General features: G+C 36.8%; 2 protein-coding genes across 2 annotated transcripts; both read right to left on the bottom strand.

Moving 5' to 3' along the window:
* Window positions 1–13,800, bottom strand: LOC136819714 (probable NADH dehydrogenase). The gene is made up of 5 exons (XM_067075960.1): window positions 13,029–13,800; window positions 12,511–12,714; window positions 11,685–11,810; window positions 566–592; window positions 1–362 (listed from the first exon to the last, which is right to left on the bottom strand). The coding sequence occupies exons 1-5, from the start codon at window positions 13,711–13,713 to the stop codon at window positions 88–90; spliced, it is 1,317 nt and encodes a 438-aa protein (XP_066932061.1). The 5' UTR covers window positions 13,714–13,800; the 3' UTR covers window positions 1–87.
* A 916-nt stretch (window positions 13,801–14,716) lies between these two features.
* On the bottom strand, window positions 14,717–24,349 carry LOC136819736 (uncharacterized). The gene is made up of 7 exons (XM_067075981.1): window positions 24,045–24,349; window positions 20,084–20,131; window positions 18,685–18,813; window positions 18,051–18,140; window positions 16,296–16,400; window positions 15,946–16,077; window positions 14,717–15,283 (listed from the first exon to the last, which is right to left on the bottom strand). The coding sequence occupies exons 1-7, from the start codon at window positions 24,197–24,199 to the stop codon at window positions 15,229–15,231; spliced, it is 714 nt and encodes a 237-aa protein (XP_066932082.1). The 5' UTR covers window positions 24,200–24,349; the 3' UTR covers window positions 14,717–15,228.
* Window positions 24,350–25,429: the final 1,080 nt, after the last annotated feature.

The raw sequence follows: 25,429 nt of genomic DNA, 5'->3' as shown, positions 1-25,429 counted from the left end.
AGTGGAGGATGTAAAAAGAAAAAAACTGTAAGAAAAACTCGATTACCCCGTATAATCAAAACATTTCGTTACCACGCCAGTGAATGTTTAGAAGCGAGACGTATCACGCCCAAAAAAGAAGGTACGCGCCCAATCAAAAGGGACCTGTAACCGATTCCTCCAACTACCAAGTTTGGTCAAATATACAGAACGCCATATCAACCAACTTTTGAAACCGGTCAGTTTACCGTATTTACTTGGTAGGTTAGTGACACCTTGATAATCACCAATGTAAGCCAGCATTCCTTGATTGTTCCAAGAAAATGGTTTGTAATGTTTAGTGTTGGTTGCTTCTGCTTTTAACAAGTCACAAATGTAACGCCCTGAAAATGTAAAATACGAAAGGCCACTATTTTTTAATTACAGTAATTAGAGTTTTCACATTCCTTTTCTAAATAAACTTTTACTTTGTAGTGACATGATCAGTCAGTCAAGGAGAGATGAATCTATTTGTTCAATAAGGAGAAAAGTTAATTGGAAATGGAAATGAAAACTAAAGGTTTTTCTACTTTGCTAATTCACTGACCTTGTCTTTCGGCGACTTGAGCAGTACCATTCATGTCCAGTACTATGACATTTATCCTCTGGCAGCCAGCTGCACAGTTCGTAAACATCTCTCTTCCTTTTATCTCCATAATATAAAGCCGTCAATCAAAAATTACAACTAACGAAAATAAAAGTGTTAAAACAAATGTCAATCAAACGACATACGACAAAAAGCCGAAAACGAAAGAGAAATCTCGAATCTTTTCATGCCTTTTATGATAATTGTCGTGAAAAAAAGATTTCTGTTGTTAATTGAGTTATCTGAAAAAGGTAGTGTACAGACACTTTTATCTTTTAGTAAAAACAGAAATTGTAAATTACAAAGATGGAATGATGCTTTCCCACTTTCGAAAGCTAAAAGCATTGACAAAGAGTGAAGTGAAAAGAAAAAGATCAAACATGTTGAAAGAATTTGACGGCGACTGTTTTTTCAAAATTGCACTTTGGCCGAAGTTTATTCGAAGAAAATTCTTTTCGAGTCCTTATGGCGATTGTGATACTTTTGATTTTGTATCTGTTTTTTTCAGGTAAAACATACTTCCTTACATAGTATTAAACACTCCCCCGGTGTAAATTTCAGACCCCCGCCACTGAAATATACAAGTTTCTCGCGAGTTTTTATGATTTTTTGATTACCTCACCAAAAACAAATAGTTTTGTATTGTTCCTTGGTGAGTTCCACTTTGACGATTTTTCGACGTGGAGTAATGTCGACGTGGATTTTATTTTTCGCTACTGCTTAGTCTACTATGTATAGGCTAACTCTTAAATCAATTAAAATGCAATTCAATTCAATTGAATAATATATATTTGCTTTATTTCCAGGAAATGGATGCCCACCAATGTTATATTTGGCGTGGTTTCTGTCATCACATGTAAAAAATCCACGTTGGAAAAAACGAATTTACCAACTTGACTGGTTATTCAAAAACGAATTTTTTCATCGCGATAAATGGTTCTACTTCGATATTTACGAAACAAATAACTTATATATGAACGGTAATAAACGAATAAAAAGCTAGACTGTGATGGTAGTATTTCTAATGAGGAGTGTGCTGGTCCTACATTCATGTCATGCTGCCATATTTGGCCCCATATTTAGTTTGATTTTACTTAACAGACTTAACAAAGAAATTAATTTTTCGGGCCTTTCATTAATTAGTGGATGAATTAATTAATTAAATTAATTGGCTTTTCAATAATTAATTACTCAAATCGAATACATTACACAATTAATACATCACTTAATTGATTGATGAAAATTTGTGATTTTGGATGGATGTGATTTTTTGCTTTTGCTATGTGTGATATTTGCGTGTTTTAATTCTTTTGTTTCTTTTAAGATTTTTACACGTTTTTGTAAGAACTAAATAAGATCCTTTACATTTGAGCCTAAAAAATATTCTTATTTTTGGCATTTTATGAGTATTTTTATTATGTTATTTACTAAGGATTTACATGCTTTATAGTTTCCCAAGACTCATGTTCTTATATGCTTTGTTCTTTGTAGAAAAAACAACGTGTACAGTATACTACACTACATTCATACATAATCTTTTGATGTGCTTTTAAATTTGTTAAAAAGGCGGTCGGTTGATTGGGTTTTTTCTTGCTACCGCTCACGAAAATTAGATAAATAGATTTGTTCTTCTGCACGTGGTGAAAATCGTGAAGATCTTTTTTTGGGTATATTTAATGACAGCTTCCCAATTTTTAACCGAATCCTATCAGCGGTTAAAATATAGATGCCGGTCAGATGGGTTTTATTCACAAGGGGTTAGGTTCTTACTCCTGCGAATATTTTTAGTTTAGAGATTATTTACTTTATCATCAATAGTAGCAAAATTAAGTTGTATTATCTTTTTTATCAATGTAAATACTATGTTACAAAAAAATTAGTATTGAGATTCTTTATAACAGATTATGCTATGGGTCCTCATCCGAATTTTATTGTTAAGAATTTGAGTCGTGCAACATTACGGTCCTTCTTTCACCCGTGTTAATATATTGTAACATTTATCCTTTAAAAACAGGGCCGATCGAAAATTATTTTTGGCCATGCATTAAAAGAATGATCAATTATAACAATTGAAATTTAACAAGATGACAGCGTAAAAAAATATTCTTTGAATTCCCCGTTCTAATTTCCCAATTATTACACCAATAATATAATAATGAATGAAATAAAATTTTCAACGGCTGAAACTTAAAACGTCGTCATTTTAAATTCAATTGAAAATGAAAAAAACATCTCCAGGTAATCGATCGTTAAGACACATATCAATAACTTAAAATCTTGACCGGATAGGTGAATTTACGGACAGTAAGAACGAAAAGGTTAAATCATTATAGAGCCAAATTTTTGGGAATGTTCACAGCCCTTCTAAATTTTTTGTATCCTGCTCAGCTGCTGCTCACCACGTGTCCCAAGTCAACTCGACAAACATAATAATTACTGATTGACGTCAAAAAAGTTAGCAATCTTCAGAAAGGTGTCAAGATGATAGGAGCAAATCGAAGCAAACAAGTGTAATTGACTTCTATTTTCATTGTTACCTATGTAACAAATATTTTAATTGTTTCGAAAAAAATGTTAATTATGCTTGAGGTTAGAAGCAAATATATAACTTATGTCAAAACTTCAGATAATAAATTACAAAAAACAATGAGCCTTTTGTTTAAAAATCAATGCTCGAATTTGAATGTAAAATTTTTTTCATTTTTTCCCATGACATTTGCTGCTGGCTGCACGAGCAAAACCGTTGGACGGAATCTGCCGTTGGCACGGATTTTGTGGGGTACATATACCTATTTACCTTTATACCCCATAGCACCACGTGCCAAAATAGCCAGGCCACGTGTGTTATATTTTGTTTTTTTCATTTTTTCCCACGAAATTTGCTGCTGGCTGCACGAGCAAAACTGTTGGACGAAATTTGCCGTTGGCACGGATTTCGTGGGGTACATATACCTATATACCTATACACCCCATAGCACCACGTGCAAAAATAGCCAGGCCACGTGTGTTATATTTCGCACTTTTTTTTCCACAAAATTTGCTGCTGGCTGCACAAGCAAAACCATTGCACGAAATCTGCCGTTGGCACGGATTTCGTGGGGTACATATACCTATATACCTATATACCCATAGCACTATATGCCTATATACCCCATAGCACCACGTGCCAAAATAGCCAGGCCACGTGTGTTATATCTTGTTTTTTTTTATTTTTTTCCCACGAAATTTGCTGCTGGCTGCACGAGCAAAACTGTTGGACGAAATCTGCCGTTGGCACGGATTTCGTGGGTACATATACCTATATACCTATATACCCCATAGCATTATATGCCTATATACCCCATAGCACCACATGCCAAAATAGCCAGGCCACGTGTGTTATATTTTGTTTTTTTCATTTTTTCCCACGAAATTTGCTGCTGGCTGCACGAGCAAAACTGTTGGACGAAATCTGCCGTTGGCACGGATTTCGTGGGTACATATACCTATATACCCCATAGCACTATATGTCTATATTCCCCATAGCACCACGTGCCAAAATAGCCAGGCCACGTGTGTTATATTTCGTTCTTTTATTTCACGAAATTTGCTGCTGGCTGCACGAGCAAAACCGTTGGACGAAATCTGCCGTTGGCACGGATTTCGTGGGTACATATACTTATATACCTATATACCCCATAGCACTATATGCCTATATACCCATAGCACCACGTGCCAAAATAGCCAGGCCACGTGTGTTATATCTTTTTTTTTTTTTTTTCCCACGAAATTTGCTGCTGGCTGCACGAGCAAAACTGTTGGACGAAATCTGCCGTTGGCACGGATTTCGTGGGTACATATACCTATATACCTATATACCCCATAGCACTATATGCCTATATACCCCATAGCACCACGTGCCAAAATAGCCAGGCCACGTGTGTTATATCTTGTTTTTTTTTTATTTTTTCCCACGAAATTTGCTGCTGGCTGCACGAGCAAAACTGTTGGACGAAATCTGCCGTTGGCACGGATTTCGTGGGTACATATACCTATATACCTATATACCCCATAGCATTATATGCCTATATACCCCATAGCACCACATGCCAAAATAGCCAGGCCACGTGTGTTATATTTTGTTTTTTTCATTTTTTCCCACGAAATTTGCTGCTGGCTGCACGAGCAAAACTGTTGGACGAAATCTGCCGTTGGCACGGATTTCGTGGGTACATATACCTATATACCCCATAGCACTATATGTCTATATTCCCCATAGCACCACGTGCCAAAATAGCCAGGCCACGTGTGTTATATTTCGTTCTTTTATTTCACGAAATTTGCTGCTGGCTGCACGAGCAAAACCGTTGGACGAAATCTGCCGTTGGCACGGATTTCGTGGGTACATATACTTATATACCTATATACCCCATAGCACTATATGCCTATATACCCCATAGCACCACGTGCCAAAATAGCCAGGCCACGTGTGTTATATCTTTTTTTTTTTTTTTCCACGAAATTTGCTGCTGGCTGCACGAGCAAAACTGTTGGACGAAATCTGCCGTTGGCACGGATTTCGTGGGTACATATACCTATATACCTATATACCCCATAGCACTATATGCCTATATACCCCATAGCACCACGTGCCAAAATAGCCAGGCAACGTGTGTTATATTTTGTTTTTTTCATTTTTTCCCACGAAATTTGCTGCTGGCTGCACGAGCAAAACTGTTGGACGAAATCTGCCGTTGGCACGGATTTCGTGGGGTACATATACCTATATACCTAAACACCCCATAGCACCACGTGCCAAAATAGCCAGGACACGTGTGTTATATTTCGTTATTTTATTTCACGAAATTTGCTGCTGGCTGCACGAGCAAAACCGTTGGACGAAATCTGCCGTTGGCACGGATTTCGTGGGTACATATACCTATATACCTATATACCCCATAGCACTATATGCCTATATACCCATAGCACCACGTGCCAAAATAGCCAGGCCACGTGTGTTATATCTTGTTTTTTTTTATTTTTTCCCACGAAATTTGCTGCTGGCTGCACGAGCAAAACTGTTGGACGAAATCTGCCGTTGGCACGGATTTCGTGGGTACATATACCTATATACCTATATACCCCATAGCATTATATGCCTATATACCCCATAGCACCACGTGCCAAAATAGCCAGGCCACGTGTGTTATATTTTGTTTTTTTCATTTTTTCCCACGAAATTTGCTGCTGGCTGCACGAGCAAAACTGTTGGACGAAATCTGCCGTTGGCACGGATTTCGTGGGTACATATACCTATATACCCCATAGCACTATATGCCTATATTCCCCATAGCACCACGTGTCAAAATAGCCAGGCCACGTGTGTTATATTTCGTTCTTTTATTTCACGAAATTTGCTGCTGGCTGCACGAGCAAAACCGTTGGACGAAATCTGCCGTTGGCACGGATTTCGTGGGTACATATACCTATATACCTATATACCCCATAGCACTATATGCCTATATACCCCATAGCACCACGTGCCAAAATAGCCAGGCCACGTGTGTTATATCTTTTTTTTTTAATTTTTCCCACGAAATTTGCTGCTGGCTGCACGAGCAAAACTGTTGGACGAAATCTGCCGTTGGCACGGATTTCGTGGGTACATATACGGATTTCGTGGGGTACATATACCTATATACCTATACACCCCATAGCACCACGTGCAAAAATAGCCAGGCCACGTGTGTTATATTTCGTTCTTTTTTTCCACGAAATTTGCTGCTGGCTGCACGAGCAAAACCGTTGGACGAAATCTGCCGTTGGCACGGATTTCGTGGGGTACATATACCTATATACCTATATACCCCATAGCACCCCATAGCACCACGTGCCAAAATAGCCAGGCCACGTGTGTTATATTTCGTTCTTTTATTTCACGAAATTTGCTGCTGGCTGCACGAGCAAAACCGTTGGACGAAATCTGCCGTTGGCACGGATTTCGTGGGTACATATACCTATATACCCCTTAGCACTATATGCCTATATACCCCATAGCACCACGTGCCAAAATAGCCAGGCCACGTGTGTTATATTTGTTTTTTATTTTTTCCCACGAAATTTGCTGCTGGCTGCACGAGCAAAACTGTTGGACGAAATCTGCCGTTGGCACGGATTTCGTGGGTACATATACCTATATACCTATATACCCCATAGCACTATATGCCTATATACCCCATAGCACCACGTGCCAAAATAGCCAGGCCACGTGTGTTATATCTTGTTTTTTTTTATTTTTTCCCACGAAATTTGCTGCTGGCTGCACGAGCAAAACTGTTGGACGAAATCTGCCGTTGGCACGGATTTCGTGGGTACATATACCTATATACCTATATACCCCATAGCATTATATGCCTATATACCCCATAGCACCACGTGCCAAAATAGCCAGGCAACGTGTGTTATATTTTGTTTTTTTCATTTTTTCCCACGAAATTTGCTGCTGGCTGCACGAGCAAAACTGTTGGACGAAATCTGCCGTTGGCACGGATTTCGTGGGTACATATACCTATTACCCCATAGCACTATATGCCTATATACCCACCATAGCACACGTGCCAAAATAGCCAGGCCACGTGTGTTATATTTCGTTCTTTTATTTCACGAAATTTGCTGCTGGCTGCACGAGCAAAACCGTTGGACGAAATCTGCCGTTGGCACGGATTTCGTGGGTACATATACCTATATACCCCATAGCACTATATGCCTATATACCCCATAGCACCCCGTGCCAAAATAGCCAGGCCACGTGTGTTATATCTTTTTTTTTATTTTTTCCCACGAAATTTGCTGCTGGCTGCACGAGCAAAACTGTTGGACGAAATCTGCCGTTGGCACGGATTTCGTGGGTACATATACCTATATACCTATATACCCCATAGCACTATATGCCTATATACCCCATAGCACCACGTGCCAAAATAGCCAGGCCACGTGTGTTATATTTCGTTCTTTTTTTCATGAAATTTGCTGCTGGCTGCACGAGCAAAACGGAAAAAACTCTTGTATAGTGATCATTCCAACATTTTAAATCTTCCGGGGGTTTTGTTGTTTGGAATTGCTTAGGTAATGGTTGCTAGTAACGGCTTGTCACTGTGCCGGGTGCATACTCGGCGCCTTGGGCCCCGCAGGGTTGCTAGTAACGGCTCGAATTTCAGTCAGGTTAAATAAGGGGCAATTTTGCCCATATGATAATAACATTACCCCCTCTTTTTTGTCATTCTATAAGTATTTCCAAATTTTGTGATTTGATGTGCCAGTATGTGTTATATTTCGTTCTTTTTTTCACGAAATTTGCTGCTGGCTGCACGAGCAAAACCGTTGGACGAAATCTGCCGTTGGCACGGATTTCGTGGGGTATATATACCTATATACCTATATACCCCATAGCATTATATGCCTATATACCCCATAGCACCACGTGCCAAAATAGCCAGGCCACGTGTGTTATATTTTGTTTTTTTCATTTTTTCCCACGAAATTTGCTGCTGGCTGCACGAGCAAAACTGTTGGACGAAATCTGCCGTTGGCACGGATTTCGTGGGTACATATACCTATATACCCCATAGCACTATATGCCTATATACCCCATAGCACCACGTGCCAAAATAGCCAGGCCACGTGTGTTATATTTCGTTCTTTTTTTTTCACGAAATTTGCTGCTGGCTGCACGAGCAAAACCGTTGGACGAAATCTGCCGTTGGCACGGATTTCGTGGGTACATATACCTATATACCCCATAGCACTATATGCCTATATACCCCATAGCACCACGTGCCAAAATAGCCAGGCCACGTGTGTTATATCTTTTTTTTTATTTTTTCCCACGAAATTTGCTGCTGGCTGCACGAGCAAAACTGTTGGACGAAATCTGCCGTTGGCACGGATTTCGTGGGTACATATACCTATATACCTATATACCCCATAGCACTATATGCCTATATACCCCATAGCACCACGTGCCAAAATAGCCAGGCCACGTGTGTATATCTTTTTTTTTATTTTTTTCCCACGAAATTTGCTGCTGGCTGCACGAGCAAAACTGTTGGACGAAATCTGCCGTTGGCACGGATTTCGTGGGTACATATACCTATATACCTATATACCCCATAGCACTATATGCCTATATACCCCATAGCACCACGTGCCAAAATAGCCAGGCCACGTGTGTTATATTTTGTTTTTTTTATTTTTTCCCACGAAATTTGCTGCTGGCTGCACGAGCAAACTGTTGGAGACGAAATCTGCCGTTGGCACGGATTTCGTGGGTACATATACCTATATACCCCATAGCACTATATGCCTATATACCCCATAGCACCACGTGCCAAAATAGCCAGGCCACGTGTGTTATATTTCGTTCTTTTTTTCATGAAATTTGCTGCTGGCTGCACGAGCAAAACGGAAAAAACTCTTGTATAGTGATCATTCCAACATTTTAAATCTTCCGGGGGTTTTGTTGTTTGGAATTGCTTAGGTAATGGTTGCTAGTAACGGCTTGTCACTGTGCCGGGTGCATACTCGGCGCCTTGGGCCCCGCAGGGTTGCTAGTAACGGCTCGAATTTCAGTCAGGTTATAAGGGGCAATTTTTTGCCCATATATAATAACATTACCCCCTCTTTTTTGTCATTCTATAAGTATTTCCAAATTTTTGTGATTTGATGCCAGTGTGTTATATTTTCGTTCTTTTTTTCACGAAATTTGCTGCTGGCTGCACGAGCAAAACCGTTGGACGAAATCTGCCGTTGGCACGGATTTCTGGGGTATATATACTATTACCTATATACCCCATAGCACTATTGCCTATATACCCCATAGCACCACGTGCCAAAATAGCCAGGCAACGTGTGTTTATTTTTGTTTTTTTCATTTTTTCCCACGAAATTTGCTGCTGGCTGCACGAGCAAACTGTTGGACGAAATCTGCCGTTGGCACGGATTTCGTGGGTACATATACCTATATACCCCTAGCACTGATATGCCTATATACCCCATAGCACCACGTGCCAAAATAGCCAGGCCACGTGTGTTATATTTCGTTCTTTTATTTCACGAAATTTGCTGCTGGCTGCACGAGCAAAACCGTTGGACGAAATCTGCCGTTGGCATGGATTTCGTGGGTACATATACCTATATACCCCATAGCACTATATGCCTATATACCCCATAGCACCACGTGCCAAAATAGCCAGGCCACGTGTGGTTATATTCTTTTTTTTTTTTTTCCACGAAATTTGCTGCTGGCTGCACGAGCAAAACTGTTGGACGAAATCTGCCGTTGGCACGGATTTCGTGGGTACATATACCTATATACCTATATACCCCATAGCACTATATACCTATATACCCCATAGCACCACGTGCCAAAATAGCCAGGCCACGTGTGTTATATTTTGTTTTTTTCATTTTTTCCCACGAAATTTGCTGCTGGCTGCACGAGCAAAACTGTTGGACGAAATCTGCCGTTGGCACGGATTTCGTGGGTACATATACCTATATACCCCATAGCACTATATGCCTATATACCCCATAGCACCACGTGCCAAAATAGCCAGGCCACGTGTGTTATATTTCGTTCTTTTTTTTCATGAAATTTGCTGCTGGCTGCACGAGCAAAACTGTTGGACGAAATCTGCCATTGGCACGGATTTCGTGGGGTACATATACCTATATGCCTATATACCCCATAGCACCACGTGCCAAAATAGCCAGGCCACGTGTGTTATATTTAGGCACGGATTTCGTGGGTACATATACCTATATACCTATATACCCCATAGCACCACGTGCCAAAATAGCCAGGACACGTGTGTTATATTTCGTTCTTTTTTTTCACGAAATTTGCTGCTGGCTGCACGAGCAAAACCGTTGGACGAAATCTGCCGTTGGCACGGATTTCGTGGGTACATATACCTATATACCTATATACCCCATAGCACTATATGCCTATATACCCCATAGCACCACGTGCCAAAATAGCCAGGCCACGTGTGTTATATTTCGCTCTTTTCTTTCCACGAAATTTCCTGCTGGCTGCATGAGCAAAACTGTTGGACGAAATCTGCCGTTGGCACGGATTTCGTGGGGTACATATACCAATATACCTATAATATACCCCATAGCACCACGTGCCAAAATAGCAAGGCCACGTGTGTTATATTTTGTTTTTTTCATTTTTTCCCACGAAATTTGCTGCTGGCTGCACGAGCAAAACTGTTGGACGAAATCTGCCGTTGGCACGGATTTCGTGTGGTACATAAACTTATATACCTATATACCCCATAGCACCACGTGCCAAAATAGCCAGGCCACGTGTGTTATATTTCGTTCTTTTTTTTCATGAAATTTGCTGCTGGCTGCACGAGCAAAACGGAATAAACTCTTGTATAGTGATCATTCCGACATTTTAAATCTTCCGGGGGTTTTGTTGTTTGGAATTGCTTAGGTAATGGTTGCTAGTAACGGCTTGTCACTGTGCCGGGTGCATACTCGGCGCCTTTGGCCCCGCAGGGTTGCTAGTAACGGCTCGAATTTCAGTCAGGTTAAAAAAGGGGCAATTTTGCCCATATTATAATAACATTACCCCCGTCTTTTTTGTCATTCTATAAGTATTTCCAAATTTTTGATTTGATGTGCCAGTGTGGCTCAACGGATAGCGAGCTGGGATTCTGATCAGAAACGTGTGTTATATTTCGGTCGTTTTTTCACGGAGTTTCCATCTGTAAGTTGTCTTAAGGAGGTGTTTATTGATATAATTTTGTTTTTAAAACTAAGTCTGAGATCATATTATAGAGATAATAGGTGGGATGGTGTGCTGCCATAATTTATCTTTGTGAGTGTTTATCGAGAATTTGTCGTTTTTCCGAGAATTTTACCGAGAACGACTTTCAACTTCGTTATTAACGTTATATTAACATAACCATTTATAAAATTGCATTTCAAAACTAAGTCTGAGATCACATTATGGAGATAACTTGTGTGGGATACTGCCGCTGGCTGCCAGCTGTAATATGTCATAGTACTGGACATAACTCAGCAGTACATGGTAAAGGGTTTTCTTCGATACAAGAGCAATCACCTAAAGCGTAGATATCCTGCCGACCTTGTACTTTCATGAATGGATCAACCAGGATTTGGCTGGCTTTATTCTTTGGCAAGTCAATGATCTCTAAAATTATAAAAAGGGTCAAAATCAATCTCGATTGATAATTTATAGTGTTGGCAAAATCAAAAGATGGATACTTGATATAATAATGAAATAACATTAGCTCTTCAATATAATATATAACCCATATACCGAGTTCCACACTTATGGTCTTAGCTCCTGACCACTTTATTTGAAAAAAAAAACGTTTAACAGAATGCTTTTTGAATTTTTGGATTTCAAAAGTTGAAAATTAACACAATTTTCAAAATATGTTGCGCACTGTAAAGGTAAATAAAGATTTTCAGAACCTGAATGTCTCGAAATGCAGGTTAAAGAAAACATTTGTTAAAGGAATGATTATAAACCAGAATTTAACCATGTAAAGAGAGACATCTTAGAATAGCTGAAAACATTGAAGAAAAACATGTTGACTTTGAGAACAAGAATGGCTTTCTGGGGATAATAATACACTCTTCTTTTTTGAAAGAACAAGTAAACCTTTGTTGATACTTTTAGCCTCAAATTGTTTATAATATGTTCTTAATTTCAAGGTAACGTTCCTCTGGATTTTTTTAACTTTTATTCCTATTTTGAGAGTTAAAGCACTTAATTTGCACTATACTAAATCAGCTAGCTCTTTTTCTAAAATTCTTATTTTTTGCCATTTTTGAACCTCATTTTTCTTATAGAAAAAGAGTGTAATTTCGAACAAACAAAATACCAGTAAAGGGCCTGGGAGCAAGTCCAGTGGACCAGACCACGAGACCAGTATTAATGACGTCACCAGATTTCAATTTAACAAATCCATCTCCTACTTCAACAACGAAGTCTTTCAATAAATGAAAATTTTTGCGTTGTTTAATTTTTCGTTCCGTAAAATCGCGCAGTTTCTGATCGAAGGATGGTAAAATAGATTGCCCTTCGACTGAAAGAGAAAATCACATTAAAAACATCATAAATGTAAACATTGATATTGAATGTAACCTAAAAAATTTGATGCGAGATCTTTTTCTAGCTCTAAAATCTCACATATACTTGTTAAGATCGTTTAGATCAATGTGTATGCCCTGGTAACTAGTATACTATAAATGATCACGTGGCAGTAGATAAATTCCAAATCAAATTCCAAATCCTTCTTCAAATATCGCATTGAATTACTTTACAGGTATCCTATCACGTCTACAAAATATCTCTAAAAGTTTCACAGTAAAAAACAATATTGAATTCCAATTTCCTTACTAAGTGTAACTTTGACAAATTGCTCTTCACTGGGATACAACCTTGCTACATCTCTTGTTATGAAATCATACAATTCCGCCCCAAATTCCACACCCGTCGGCCCACCACCAACAATTACAAAATGTAAAAGTCTCTTTTGTTCTTCTTCTGTTATATTCGGATGCAAGCTCGACTCGAAGTTTGAGATAATTCTATTTCGCACTTTCCTGGCATCAGCGATCTCTTTCATGAAAAAGGTGTGCTCCGCAACGCCGGGAATCCCGAAAGAATTACTGGTACATCCAACAGCGATCACAAGCTTATCATAATTAAGGGTGAATTCCTTCCCACTGATATCTGCTTTACAATACAATTCATTTTTCTCGGAATTCAAACCGGTTGCTGTTGACAACTGAAAATGGTGGTCATCACGAAACCGGCTATTCCGAATCGGTTCTATGATACTCCGAAATTCTAAAGTACCAACAGTGGTGCTATTCAATAGTGGTGTAAATAGGAAATGGTTCCTGGGACTAACAACAATGACGTCGTACAGCCTTTTATTGATGTTTTTGAAGACACTATATCCAGCCCAACCTGTTCCAAGGATGACTAGTTTCTTACGTTGGTAGCTCTCTTGTGAAAAGTAACGTAATTGTTTTGCTGTGGTTGTTGGAAGTCTGACGAGATTTCTAGATATTGCCATGTTCTAAAGCTTATTGGCTTTGGAAAAAAATCCTTTTGAAAAAAAAAGTATCAGAACGCCATATAACCAATACAAAATTCAACACATACAAAGGTTTTTGAAATATTGAGATCCAAATATTGGTGAATTGTTTTTTCTGAACGTGCAACAATCCATCATCAATCACCAGCCATTCGTTATTTTTGTTTTATCTGATTTTTTATAGCTTTATCTGAAAAAAAGACAGAAAATAATGGAGTTGGTAAAAGTCCTGTTAAAGTCGAAATACCAAGATGGAACAACTTGCTAAATGCTCGCTAAATTAACTAAATGACAGGTCCGTAATTATTATATTAACACAGAATGTAAACAAAGAAGCTTCAGTTCAAGAACTACACGAGTCTTCTTTGATTTGCTTCTTAAGTCAACCCTATTCGGCCTAGGGGGGGGGGGCTCTTTCTGTTCGGAGGTCAAACTATTGGTAATAGCTTCTGAAATAATAGAGCTTTTGCCGTAAAATTTTCTGTAAATTCCTAACTTTTATTTAGCTTCAAAAAAAAAAAAAATTTGACACCTAAATATTTTCACATCTTGAGCATGATGACATTTCTGACAGTAAGGTGTCACAAAAATTGACACTTTCCCAATACAAATTTATTTTCAATGTCAAATATATCGTTTAAACCGTAATTTATTGAATATTTAGGATAAAATAAGCATTTTAAACTCAGGCAATTTTTTTCTAAAGCCTTTGTTAGTATACAATAGCTTTTTATAAGAACAAAGGAAATTTTCGGTTTTTGCTCACTTTGGGCATGATGAGTGACGTCATCAAAAAAGATTTTTGTCAAAAGTTACCTTACGTCACAAGGATCTTGTGTGCCAAATTTCATCTCAAAAGACCCACTAGACCCATCTAGTTCTGAACCGCCCCTAAAAGCCTAGGTTGAATAGGGTTAAGTCAAATCTTATCGATGAAGCCTCGAAGGATATTACTCCTGTAATAAAAGAAGAAACAAAACAATTTATATGTACAAACTGTCCATAATGAACAGAAATCATAAAAAAAAAATTTTTATACTCTATCTTTTATATTATTATACAAATCGAGTGCGAATTATTTTTTCCATTTTGATTTGTATTTCCGTGACAAAGCCAACATATTACGATGCCAGAAATTCAGACAAAAACTGGTGTGTTCGTTTTGAGAAATGCACCTGTAGTCGAACAAAGCGATAGAACTTCCAGAAGTTTAGTTTTAGAAATTGCTAGTTTTTGAGAACTGTTGATATTTTGTCATCTATAAGATGATAATCCAGCTTAAAAGTTTGACGGTCCTTCTGTTATGGAGGAGCTCGAGTCAATCTTCTAGAATACCACCAAGATCTTTCAAATCCTTAACCCCGCAAAAATATTGTACTGGAGAAGGTTCCAAAACTAAGTACTTAAAACCAAGAATGGGCCACCATCCACCATCAACATACAACCCTTGATAACAGTAATGAGACATCAACTAATCAACCATTACAACTATTCTCAAGTTTTTTCATTGGTCACTTCGTCTATATCCATTTCTCCTTTTACATTGAAACTAAAAAGAAATGACGTTTTTTGAAAATTATTGAATCTTAAACATCAGTATAATATAAAGGTATATCACATTCTATAGAGCTTTTTCATGTTCTGCTAAACTACGTAACTCCCGCCATTATAGAAGCAAACGTTCGATTTACGTAAGGGATCACCTCACTAACCTTTATATAATATATATACCCTGGACCCAGACCAAGCAAAATCTTTGATCGGAGATTTTTTTTGAAAATTAGTACCCTAATGGTAGCCCTACTCAAAAGCATTTACTACTTTTCCTTGAATACTTTTGATGATATAGCGCCGACTTAATTTCAAACATTGACTGCAATGCCTTTTTACGGTAGGTAGGTATAGGTTGTCGAGGGTATATAAAAGTCAGTAGATCACCGCTACAGATTCGAACGTTTGCTTCCATAATGGCGGAAATTATGTAAATTGATAAAACATGAAAAACCTCTCAATATACATTAATAAGACCCTCCATCGACTCAGAACAACGTTATTTTCAACTCTAATAAAAATACTGAGCCTTGAAAAGGTTATTTAGATACATAGCGATGAAAGATTTCAAATACGTAAAAGATAACTAAAATTTAATATATTGAAGACAGTGATTCTTCCAAAAAAAAACTACAGTAAGTAGTCTTAACGAGAAGATACCTGTAATTGGAAGTTTCATTCTTGTTGAACACCCATTCGATTTCTTGATCAGGTACATCATCACTGACATTCTGTAACTGACTGATGATAGGTGGTGGTGTATACGGAATCAACGCAAGGCTACTTCGGTTCCTGAAGATCGGCAAGAAAATTGACAACTTGCAGTTTTATACTCATACAATTAGGAAATCTTTGAGAAAAATGGGACATAACGAGACCCTTTTCAAGAAATTCTTAGCTACGAATGAGAGATTGTGATTTTTAATGACGTCAAAATCAAATACAGAATTTTGCTATTAAACCATAGAAAGGAGAGATACGAGATCATAATTTGGCTGGAGATTTCTTACATATCTTCGACAATCTTCTTGGGAATAAAACTTTGTTCGTCCAGCTTCAACAGAGATTCTTTGACACCAGGAGCGAATTGAATCTTATTCACCACAGTGGTCGACCTGAAACAAAGAAGGAAAACTTTCTAGAAAGAACTCTCGGTATCTAAATTAAATTCGAGTCACGGATTTAGAGAAAAGTACTTTAAAACTCCTTGAAATCCTTTTAACGAAGAAAGTGATTATACATTAAAAGCCGTTTTATCAAACTCAAAAATAACTTCATTTAGGATTGGTTTCAACTCATGGTTCTGTTATCCAAAATATTTCATAACATTCATGACTGAAAAGTTTCTAGCATTAAAATCATCTACGTAATACACGGATTGCGAATTGCCCCCTCCATATTTCCGGAGTGGGTTAACCTTTATTTTTCATGAAATTTTGGCACAAAGGTATTCCTTGTTATGAAAGGAATAAAAATATATCAACCTTTTATTAAATGCATAGTCATGTGATGACGTCACACCTAATTTCCAACTATGGGCGAAAATCTGCGAAAACTGGTAAAATAGGGGTTATCTTTAAATTGCCATAAATTTGGAGTGGGAAAATATTTTTCAGTTTGTTTTTCGATTCTATCAGCAATAGGTCTGTCTGACTTTTAAACTTTCTTTTCTCCTGGTCAAATAGAGCTAGAAAGCTGGAATTTTTTACACAACTTCAGAATTTCATGATGAGGAATAAAAGAAAACATACAATAAGGAAACTTTAGATACATTTATCTATGAAAATTAGGCCATTTCGGTCCAATACGGTCAAAACAGCTTATCGGCCTTACCCTGTCAGACGCCATCTTGAAATAGCCTCATTTTGGGAGAAACAATTATAGAATTATGATCTACATCTGAAAGTGAGTCACTGTGCAAAATAACTCCAAGTAGTTCAGTTTGATATTTACGAATTTTGCGTTTTTGGGTAGCGCTGAGACCACAACCGCTGTGGCTACAGGGAAATTTTTTAGGCTGACTTTTGTGAATTTTACTTTCTAATAGTCGAACGTGCGCAACGCACTGGGCTCAACTTCAGTGGCTTCAAATCATTCATAGGCCCAATTGTAGACCCCAGATATTCACCCAAGGAACAAGTGTGCAAAATTTCAGCCAAATCGAACAATTTTTGAAGTCTCCAGGCTGCCCCAAAGTTTTAGCCTCGTTTTGGCGAAAAACTCGTCCCCAGGCCCCAAAAATCAAAATTTTTGAAAAATGAAAAAAGCACCCCATATAATCACCCAAGGAACAAGTGTGCCAAATTTCAGCCAAATCAAACAATTTTTGAAGTCTCCAGGCTGCCCCAAAGTTTTGGGACAAAAAAACAAAAAAAGTTTTTTTTCACAGTCAAACAGTTTTCCAGCACTGGGAAAAAAATCAGCAGAGAGGGGGGGACAATTTTTGCGTAAACGTAAAATAAACAGTTCCAAATAAAAGTTTTTGATTGGAGCAGAGTGTACAGAGAAGCCGGAATAAAGAGTTTTATTAAGTGGGAGTATAGAGTTTTTTGATTTGTATAGATCCTAACTGACTCAGGACAACACAAACTCAGCACTTATACCGACTTTATACTGCGAGTTTTTCCAAATTTTCTTCAGTAACTCTTCCTTCCTCAAAAGGCTTAAATTCATCCGAAAACTATAACGCATATTTGAAAATAGCCCAGAATAGCCATAATATTATCTGTGAACATATCAAATAAAGAAAATGAGAATATGGATACCTGAGCCATTCATCGTCATGACAACCATCATCCAATTCTTCTTCAGAAATTGAATCGTTTAAATCTTCGAAGAAGCCTTCATCCATCCCTCTAAGGTAAAGAAAATGTGATTGGAATTAAATATACGCCAGGTTGGCTTTGGAAAGAGGACTGCTTCATCGCGTTTATTCCAATAATCACATTTTTTACGAATAACAAGGGTTACCTTTTCTTTTCAAAAATAACTAAACTAAATGTATCGAAACACCAATTAAAGGGTGGCCCAATTAAATTTTTTCTTCTTAGATAATAACCAAATAGTTGGCTCCTAAAATTAGACTCGTACATTGTAGGGTAAATTTAAAATAATACCCACACATTTGGAGCAAAGATTAGCGTATTTTGCCATCACTTTTGCTGAAAAGTGTGCCGTAAGTCACGTGACATTACAATAGAATTTCAGCGCTTGACCAATCAGAAGCTTCACGGGTTTTCGAAAACAATAGCAACAATATTTTTTCCGATATTCAATTTTTTTTTGTCTGCAATGGCTTGAGGCACGACATCTTCGGGCTTTATAAATCTATGGCTATTGGTCGTTGAACAGGACTTTCTCAAGACCAACATAAATACCGATCGGATGATAAATACCAACCTGTTTGTGTTATTATTTCGATGCTGGTCATCACGACTGGATGTTGGTTCATTATGATGTAAGCTTAATTGCTGCATGGAGTTAGTTATCCTCTCTTCAGTAATGTGTTGCTTCACTCGCGAAAATGAACTGAATAGAAAACATCGAATAGATATTTCACGGGATGAACTGGAGTTTTTATAAGATACTTCACTAATTGGTCATTTGAAATAATAGAGATGACGCGTTCTTTAGAAAAAGCAATAAAATCCTTTGTCTCAAGATTCAACGACCAACCAAATCATCAAAAACCTTGTAAAAACTCCAGCTTGACCCTATTTCACAGACCAGATCAAAGTCTAAAAAGGCACAAAATGAAAGGCATCCAGGACGTTCAATTGTCCTTTCTTTGTTGCTAAGCGACATATTTTTCAAAATCTGGCGTTTGGTTTTACTTTCAATCTGGCGCTTGTATGAAAACATCACCCGGGTCATGCGTTTTGAATGGAAAAAAGTGTCTTCATTTCCCGTTTAACAGTTTCAATTCAGCACCTTCGGGGTTTTGAAATCAATAATTTGAGGTATTTGACGCCTTTACAATAACGGTCGCCGGTTGGCATAATTATTACTGTAGTCTATGCATACAGAGTACACACTCCATCAAAAAAGATTAACTTCGCATAAAACTATCCACTAATTGCTTTGTCCCTCCCACCAGACCACGTAATGTCTTTCCATTCCTACCTCGAATGTAATAATGATCACTCTCATTATTAGGGTTTAACAGCACCCATTATATAATGAGCGAAATGTCGCCAGATTTTGAGAGGTTGCACTATAAAAATTTGCAGTTTGAACTTTGGCTTCATTTCTTATACGCCTGCTTAAATTTAAATGTAGAGAAATCGATGGAGTGGTTGTAGTTGAATAATGTGTACTGTCATCAACTCCTAGTTTGGACAATCGAATGTCTGCCCTACCTATGCTAATTGTTAATTAAAGTCGGGCAGAAAGATGGCTGGCAAAAGTCAAAGTGTTGCCCTATTTTTTTTTACGTCAATGCAAAGACAATCTTTTTAAGCAAATGTTTGAACTGTCAATTTTCTGCCCACTCTAACAATTAGAATAGGCAGGAGTGAAAGTCACCGTCTAATCTCCAATCCAGACATCGAACGCTCGAAGGACATGCACAAATTTTCAATTTATGGAACCATTCGGATGAAGCTCCAAATAACGTAAATTTCTAACTTGTCCAAGAAATATAATTCAATTATTGAGATTGGTAATAGAGAATTGGAGTAGTAGAATGCTTGTCAACTGTCTTAAGTGACTAGATATTCTAGATCAAGTTGCAAGACGCTTAATATACTCCTGTAAGTGAAACAGGAGGCATCACCCAATAAAACATAACACGACTTACGTTGGAGAATCTGATTTTCGTTTCCCGAGGGACATCAGTGGCGCTGCCCTGAAAAAGTAAGAACAAGTTTGAAGATGAGTATGAGAAGTTTCATCCATATACATGAAAACATCGAACGTTTCTCATATGGTATTTAATTTCAATGGAAGCTCAGGTTACCAGCCTACAAGTGGTATAAGTGTTGAAACTGAAACTTATTTCAAATTCTGCACAAAATATTGGAAAAGACATGAAAAGATAATTATCTAGTCTCTCTGACCTTTCTAATTTATAAAATGAAAGTTCTAAATCCACTAGTTTCGATTATGTGAAGGTTTCTTGCATTATTTAAGGGTAAGACTATTGAACCACTCCTAACTTATTATCATATCTAAGTTTGAAGTGAAGGTGGGTGAATCAGTAACTGTGATAAGGTTTTGGAATTGGGTACCAAATGGAGAGGTTCCTATTAAAGTCTGTAGCAATACCACGTTAATTCAATATAATAAAATATGCTGTATGTGCTAAAGGCATGATAAGCAGCAAATCCAATTAAAGAGAACAGTTATTTATGGTTTGATCATAAAGTAATTAAATGGTAAAGAGATAATAAGTTATTTCATTAGATCTGCTTATTATTATTATGAGATTTTCGTGCAAATCAGTAACTCTATAAAATGAAATTAGTTGCTGCTGATATAGTGTTTTGTTTGTACTAAATCTGGATTTAGTGTCTGTGATTCAATTTGCTTATCTCACTGTGGGCTTGCTTATTTGATTAAAAGTTCTGATGATGACTGACAGTTGGCAAAATGAAGATCAGAGTTTTTGGAGAATGATGGATAGCTTTACCAGTTTTATAATGGTAGTTCCTTTAAAAGTAAGTTTGTAATTTTAGGTTGGACTTTGAGATTAGTTCGAGGGGGTGTTTCACAGAGAACAAAACTTGGCTGCCTCTACCTTGAACTTCAGTCTTTTCATTAATTTTGCCCTCAGGAAAGTATTAAAGTTGAGCTACTTCTTTCAAAGGAATGATGTAGCAGAATAAGTTTTATAGAGTTTTAAAGTGAGGTTTATTTTACATTACAAAGGTTCATAATCCTCTGTATAACATAGGTAAACCATCAGAATAGCTAGAATTTTTCTCTCTTTATCTTTCTTGATGAAGTTTAATAACAAAAGTAGACAAGTTATGTATAATTTATGTGCGGGATATAAAAATAGTACGTCCCATTTGAGAAAAAAGAAACTTTCTCTCATTGTTTTGGTGAATGGTTCATCAAAAACTTTTGGCCAACGAAACATGAAACCATGTCGAGAAAAGAAGAAGAGAGGAAAAAGAAAATATTATACTTTTTTTGTTGTCGAGAGATGAAAAGAACATCAGCCTGATCAGATAACTGACCGAGGAGTTTATTTTCCTCTGATATGGAATAATTTTTAAATTTGTGGTAACATAGGACTCTTGTCTGATCCACTCTTAAGTGTGCAGAGATGAGATGAAAATTACCTGATGATCTGCTACTAGATCCATAATGTTATTAAAAGAGACAAATAATAAGATCTAAGTCTATTTTTGCTCAATACTGTCAAAATTCTTTTGATTATTAAGATTCCATATGTGTCCTCGTATAAAAATGAATTTTTAATCTTTATTCCATTGGAAGGGACAGTGTGTGCTTTTTTGTAGATCTTATCACAGAGAGAGTTAAATAAGTCATTCTCTATCTCTCCATCTTTCATATAATGAGAGGTTATTAGCAACATTTCATACAAACTGTTTTTAGATCAATGAGAGAACATCAAAAATAATCCAATTTACATGTATCCAATTCACTAATGATAAGATTAGATCAAAATCATTATGCATGGTATTAACTTGTGATGTCAATGCACACTATATAAATTGCTATCAAAATTTTGTTCAAAATCTGATTTGGTTAGTTGGCTTACTTGTTGATGTCGTCAAGCAATGCAGCGATGGCTTTTTATGGAAAACATCATATCATATTATACAGCGTAGCTACAGGAATGGACGAGACACAACCTCGACGCTCTTTCCTCGATAAATCGCAACACAAAATCAAGAGACAAAACTCGAAGGAAGGGATACCAGTTTATTATGGTAATACAAGTATTGTGGAGAACAAAAATGCTGGTTTGACTCTACCAAACAATTTGGAAGGACATTTCGTCGACAATGGGCAATCAATATTATCTTTGAATACAGAAGATAGTAAATCTTTCACACTCTACTCAATCAATGCTACTGGACAAAGTAAAAAGATGAAAGAATTTTCAACGAATAATTACTACGATAACATCTTGTTCAGCTCCAATCAGAGTTTCTGTTTACTAATGGAAGAGATCAAAGATCGAAGTTGTTTACAACGTAAATTATGCATTTCCTACATCAAATTTCACGGCCAGAAGACCTTACCTGTTCACCGTAATGCTATGATGCTCACATTCAATTCATCGTTTGCTCTGGTGAATCAACATCGTTACCAACTTTCACCGAACAGTCAATTCCTGGCTGTCATCCATTTCACCAATAACAACAAACTACTCAATCTCATTAAAATCGAAAGTGAAAGTGATTCAGATATTTTGAGACTTTCCCATTACGCGCAAATCAGTCTTTCTAATCATTTCTTATGGAATTATTTGAAGGACATTCGATTTAATACCAGTGAAAATAAGGTCCTCTTAGTTTCCTCCAGAACAGTGAAGCAGGATAATGCAGTAGTGTGCACCTTGAAAAACAACAATACATACGGACTAGAATTTCTACACAACATAAAAAAGACTGACACTGTGTCATATTTCTTGGTCACAGATTTTGTATATAAAGATGTTTTAATCAGAGCCAGCACTTGTGGCCAAATCGAGGTTCAAAAACTAACCGATACTGAACAAAGAAATATCAAAGATTTCAATTTGAAAGATATCGAGGTTACCAAGCAACTGACGTGCTTCTTTGCTCATTCATGTTTCAAAACATTGAATCTATATGCTGGTTGCACTACTGGAGAGATCTTTGTTGTAGACATACATAAAGGGATCTTTTGTTCAAAAATTATCATTGGCAATGAGACTTTCCGTATATCCAGTTTGCATGTGAACTGGTCTGGTTCCGAGATCTTCGCTTTGAAAGAAAGAAGGAAGAAAGACAGGGCTAATGTTAGAATATGTTGCTTGCCATCACAAAAAATGTTAACATTAGAAGAACTCTCTGCAAAAACCATCCTGGAAAACTTTCCGATGAATTACCTGAAAACTCTACCTATTCCTTTTTCTTTGAGATACTTGTTGCATTAAGATTATCTAAATATTAAGAATCTATTTTTCTTTTGTATCAATTTGTATATGAATGCATTATTTTATATTGTTTATAAATATTTTAAAGTTGTTTCCTTTTGTACATAGAAAGATCTAAATGTCACATGTGAGACTGTTATTGTATGGCTCTCCAAATTAAAAATGAGGTCATTGTTGGGCACACCGCAAAAATCAATTAAATCCATAAAATCTCTAAAAAATCTGAATACACAAAGACAAAGGTTGATACCTTATTGGAACTAATTTTTGCGGGAACTAATTTTTGCGGTTTTACTTTCATTTTCCTAGGCACCTTTCAAATTTTTCAATAAAATTGGTAAAATTTGTATTTCGCGGGAATTAATTTTCATGATTTTCATGATTTTGACGAACCGCGAAAAACGCTAAAATTAATTCCCGTGAAAATTAGTTCCAATAAGGTAAATCCTACTTAAAACCTACCCCTCTACTATAAAGAGCAGCAATTTAGGGTGCTTTTATAAATCACATGTGTTCATGTGCTCATATAACAGGAAAAAGAAGGGGTTTTGCCAAATCAAAAATGTATATCCCGCATCTATGGGGATTCTTTTGACAAATGATTATAAATGAGTTGGACCATTTTTCATCTTGAAATTCATGTCAACAATAATGAACTTACCGTTGATTATAACCAGAGAAAGAAGGTTGGTCAAAGTTTTGAACCATAAACAAAGGCTTTTGATCAAATTTTCTTGGGGTTTGCTGTTTCTGTTTCTGATTAACATTACTGGGTGATGGGAATTGAACACGTCCTGATGCACTGTGTCGACTCATGTTGACAATCCGTCAAGGCAAACCACAATACTCAAATGAAGACAACCAACAGATTCTCATAATCCACTTTATATATCGATTCTTCTTTTCTTGTTTAATATATCATTATTATTGTATTATTCTCTGAAAAATAAACTTAAAAAGTAAATGCCTGAAATTATAATAATAATCTGAAACAAAAAAATGTGATGTAAAAAAGAGATTGCAAAGGTATACTTTAGACCCTAAAAACTAAAAAATGAATCGCAATATAATGATCTAAGGCCCTATATTGTACACACATTTTCAGAAAATTGATTTTTTGAAGGTCGGAGGAGAAAAAGTGAATATAAAAGTTTTTGAAATCTCTATTTTTTTTTTGGCAAAAATAACGATGACAGATCCGTAAATCAATAAATAAAAAAGTATTTGCCTAACGTTGAATTTAATACCATTTAACTCAGCCCATTCTACCCAATCTGTAAAATCAACGTAAGGTCTGCCTTTGTATGCATTCAAATTTGGAATAGTTTTAAAAGTCCTTCTTTTTCAGTGTTGGACATCTTTTTTAACCCTTTGACAATTGGTGCACCCATTGGAGTGTTTTAAAAAAACAAGCCAGATGCTGTATGGACCTACCTGATGATGAAAGTTAAATAGCAATGTGAGGAGAAAAATGAAAAAAATCAGTCAGAAAACATAGCGTTTAGCGAAAAATGCATAACGCAAAAAATTCATCATTGATTGATGGGGGGAGAGGGAAGGGTTGTAGGGAAAAAGTAAATAGAAAGTTCTGGTCACAAAAATCGGTTTTATTGACAATACACGGGTTTCGAATTAAATTTTTGCTTAGCTTTAACTTTGATCCCATGTAAATTTGCACGAAAAATATCAAGTAAACAGAACGAAAATTGGCCGTGTATCAAGCAATTTTAGCTCATTTTTTCCATTTTGACAGACTTTATGGGTCATTATGAAAACAAAAAACATTAAAATAAAAAGTCAATCGTTTAATCATATTTCTTTTATTGAATTTAAAATAGAAAAACATCTTTTGAATGAACACCTGGCTTTCAAAAGAGAAGAAAGGAAATCTATCAACCTTTTATAAGGCATTTCCCCTTATCGCTCCTTTTATTTACTTGATTTTTTCTCTCGCGCCAGATTTAATTCGAAACCCGTGTATTGAATCATGCTTGATGGTGAGCATTGTTATCAATATTGTTTTTGTGTGAAAAACATAGAAATATA

This window comes from Clytia hemisphaerica, unplaced genomic scaffold, assembly GCF_902728285.1.
Source record: "Clytia hemisphaerica strain Z4C2 unplaced genomic scaffold, Clytia hemisphaerica genome assembly, whole genome shotgun sequence".
Classification (NCBI taxonomy): Eukaryota; Metazoa; Cnidaria; class Hydrozoa; order Leptothecata; family Clytiidae; genus Clytia; species Clytia hemisphaerica.
Note: the sequence above shows the minus strand (reverse complement) of the source record. Positions and strands in the feature narration are given on the sequence as shown.

Bases quoted from the DNA above. Each gene is read 5' to 3' on its own strand.
- LOC136819736 (XM_067075981.1), bottom strand. From the start codon at position 24,199: ATGAGTCGACACAGTGCATCAGGACGTGTTCAATTCCCATCACCCAGT. The intron at 20,132-24,044 runs GTAAGTTCATTA...TTACTTTTTCAG, and splicing joins TTCTCTGGTTATAATCAACG to GGCAGCGCCACTGATGTCCC. The intron at 18,141-18,684 runs GTTGGTATTTAT...TCTTTACCTTAG, and splicing joins CGAAATAATAACACAAACAG to AGGGATGGATGAAGGCTTCT.
- LOC136819714 (XM_067075960.1), bottom strand. From the start codon at position 13,713: ATGGCAATATCTAGAAATCTCGTCAGACTTCCAACAACCACAGCAAAA. The intron at 11,811-12,510 runs GTATTTTGTTTG...TTATAATTTTAG, and splicing joins TGCTCCCAGGCCCTTTACTG to AGATCATTGACTTGCCAAAG. The intron at 593-11,684 runs GTACTGCTGAGT...TGGACATGAATG, and splicing joins CGAAGAAAACCCTTTACCAT to GTACTGCTCAAGTCGCCGAA.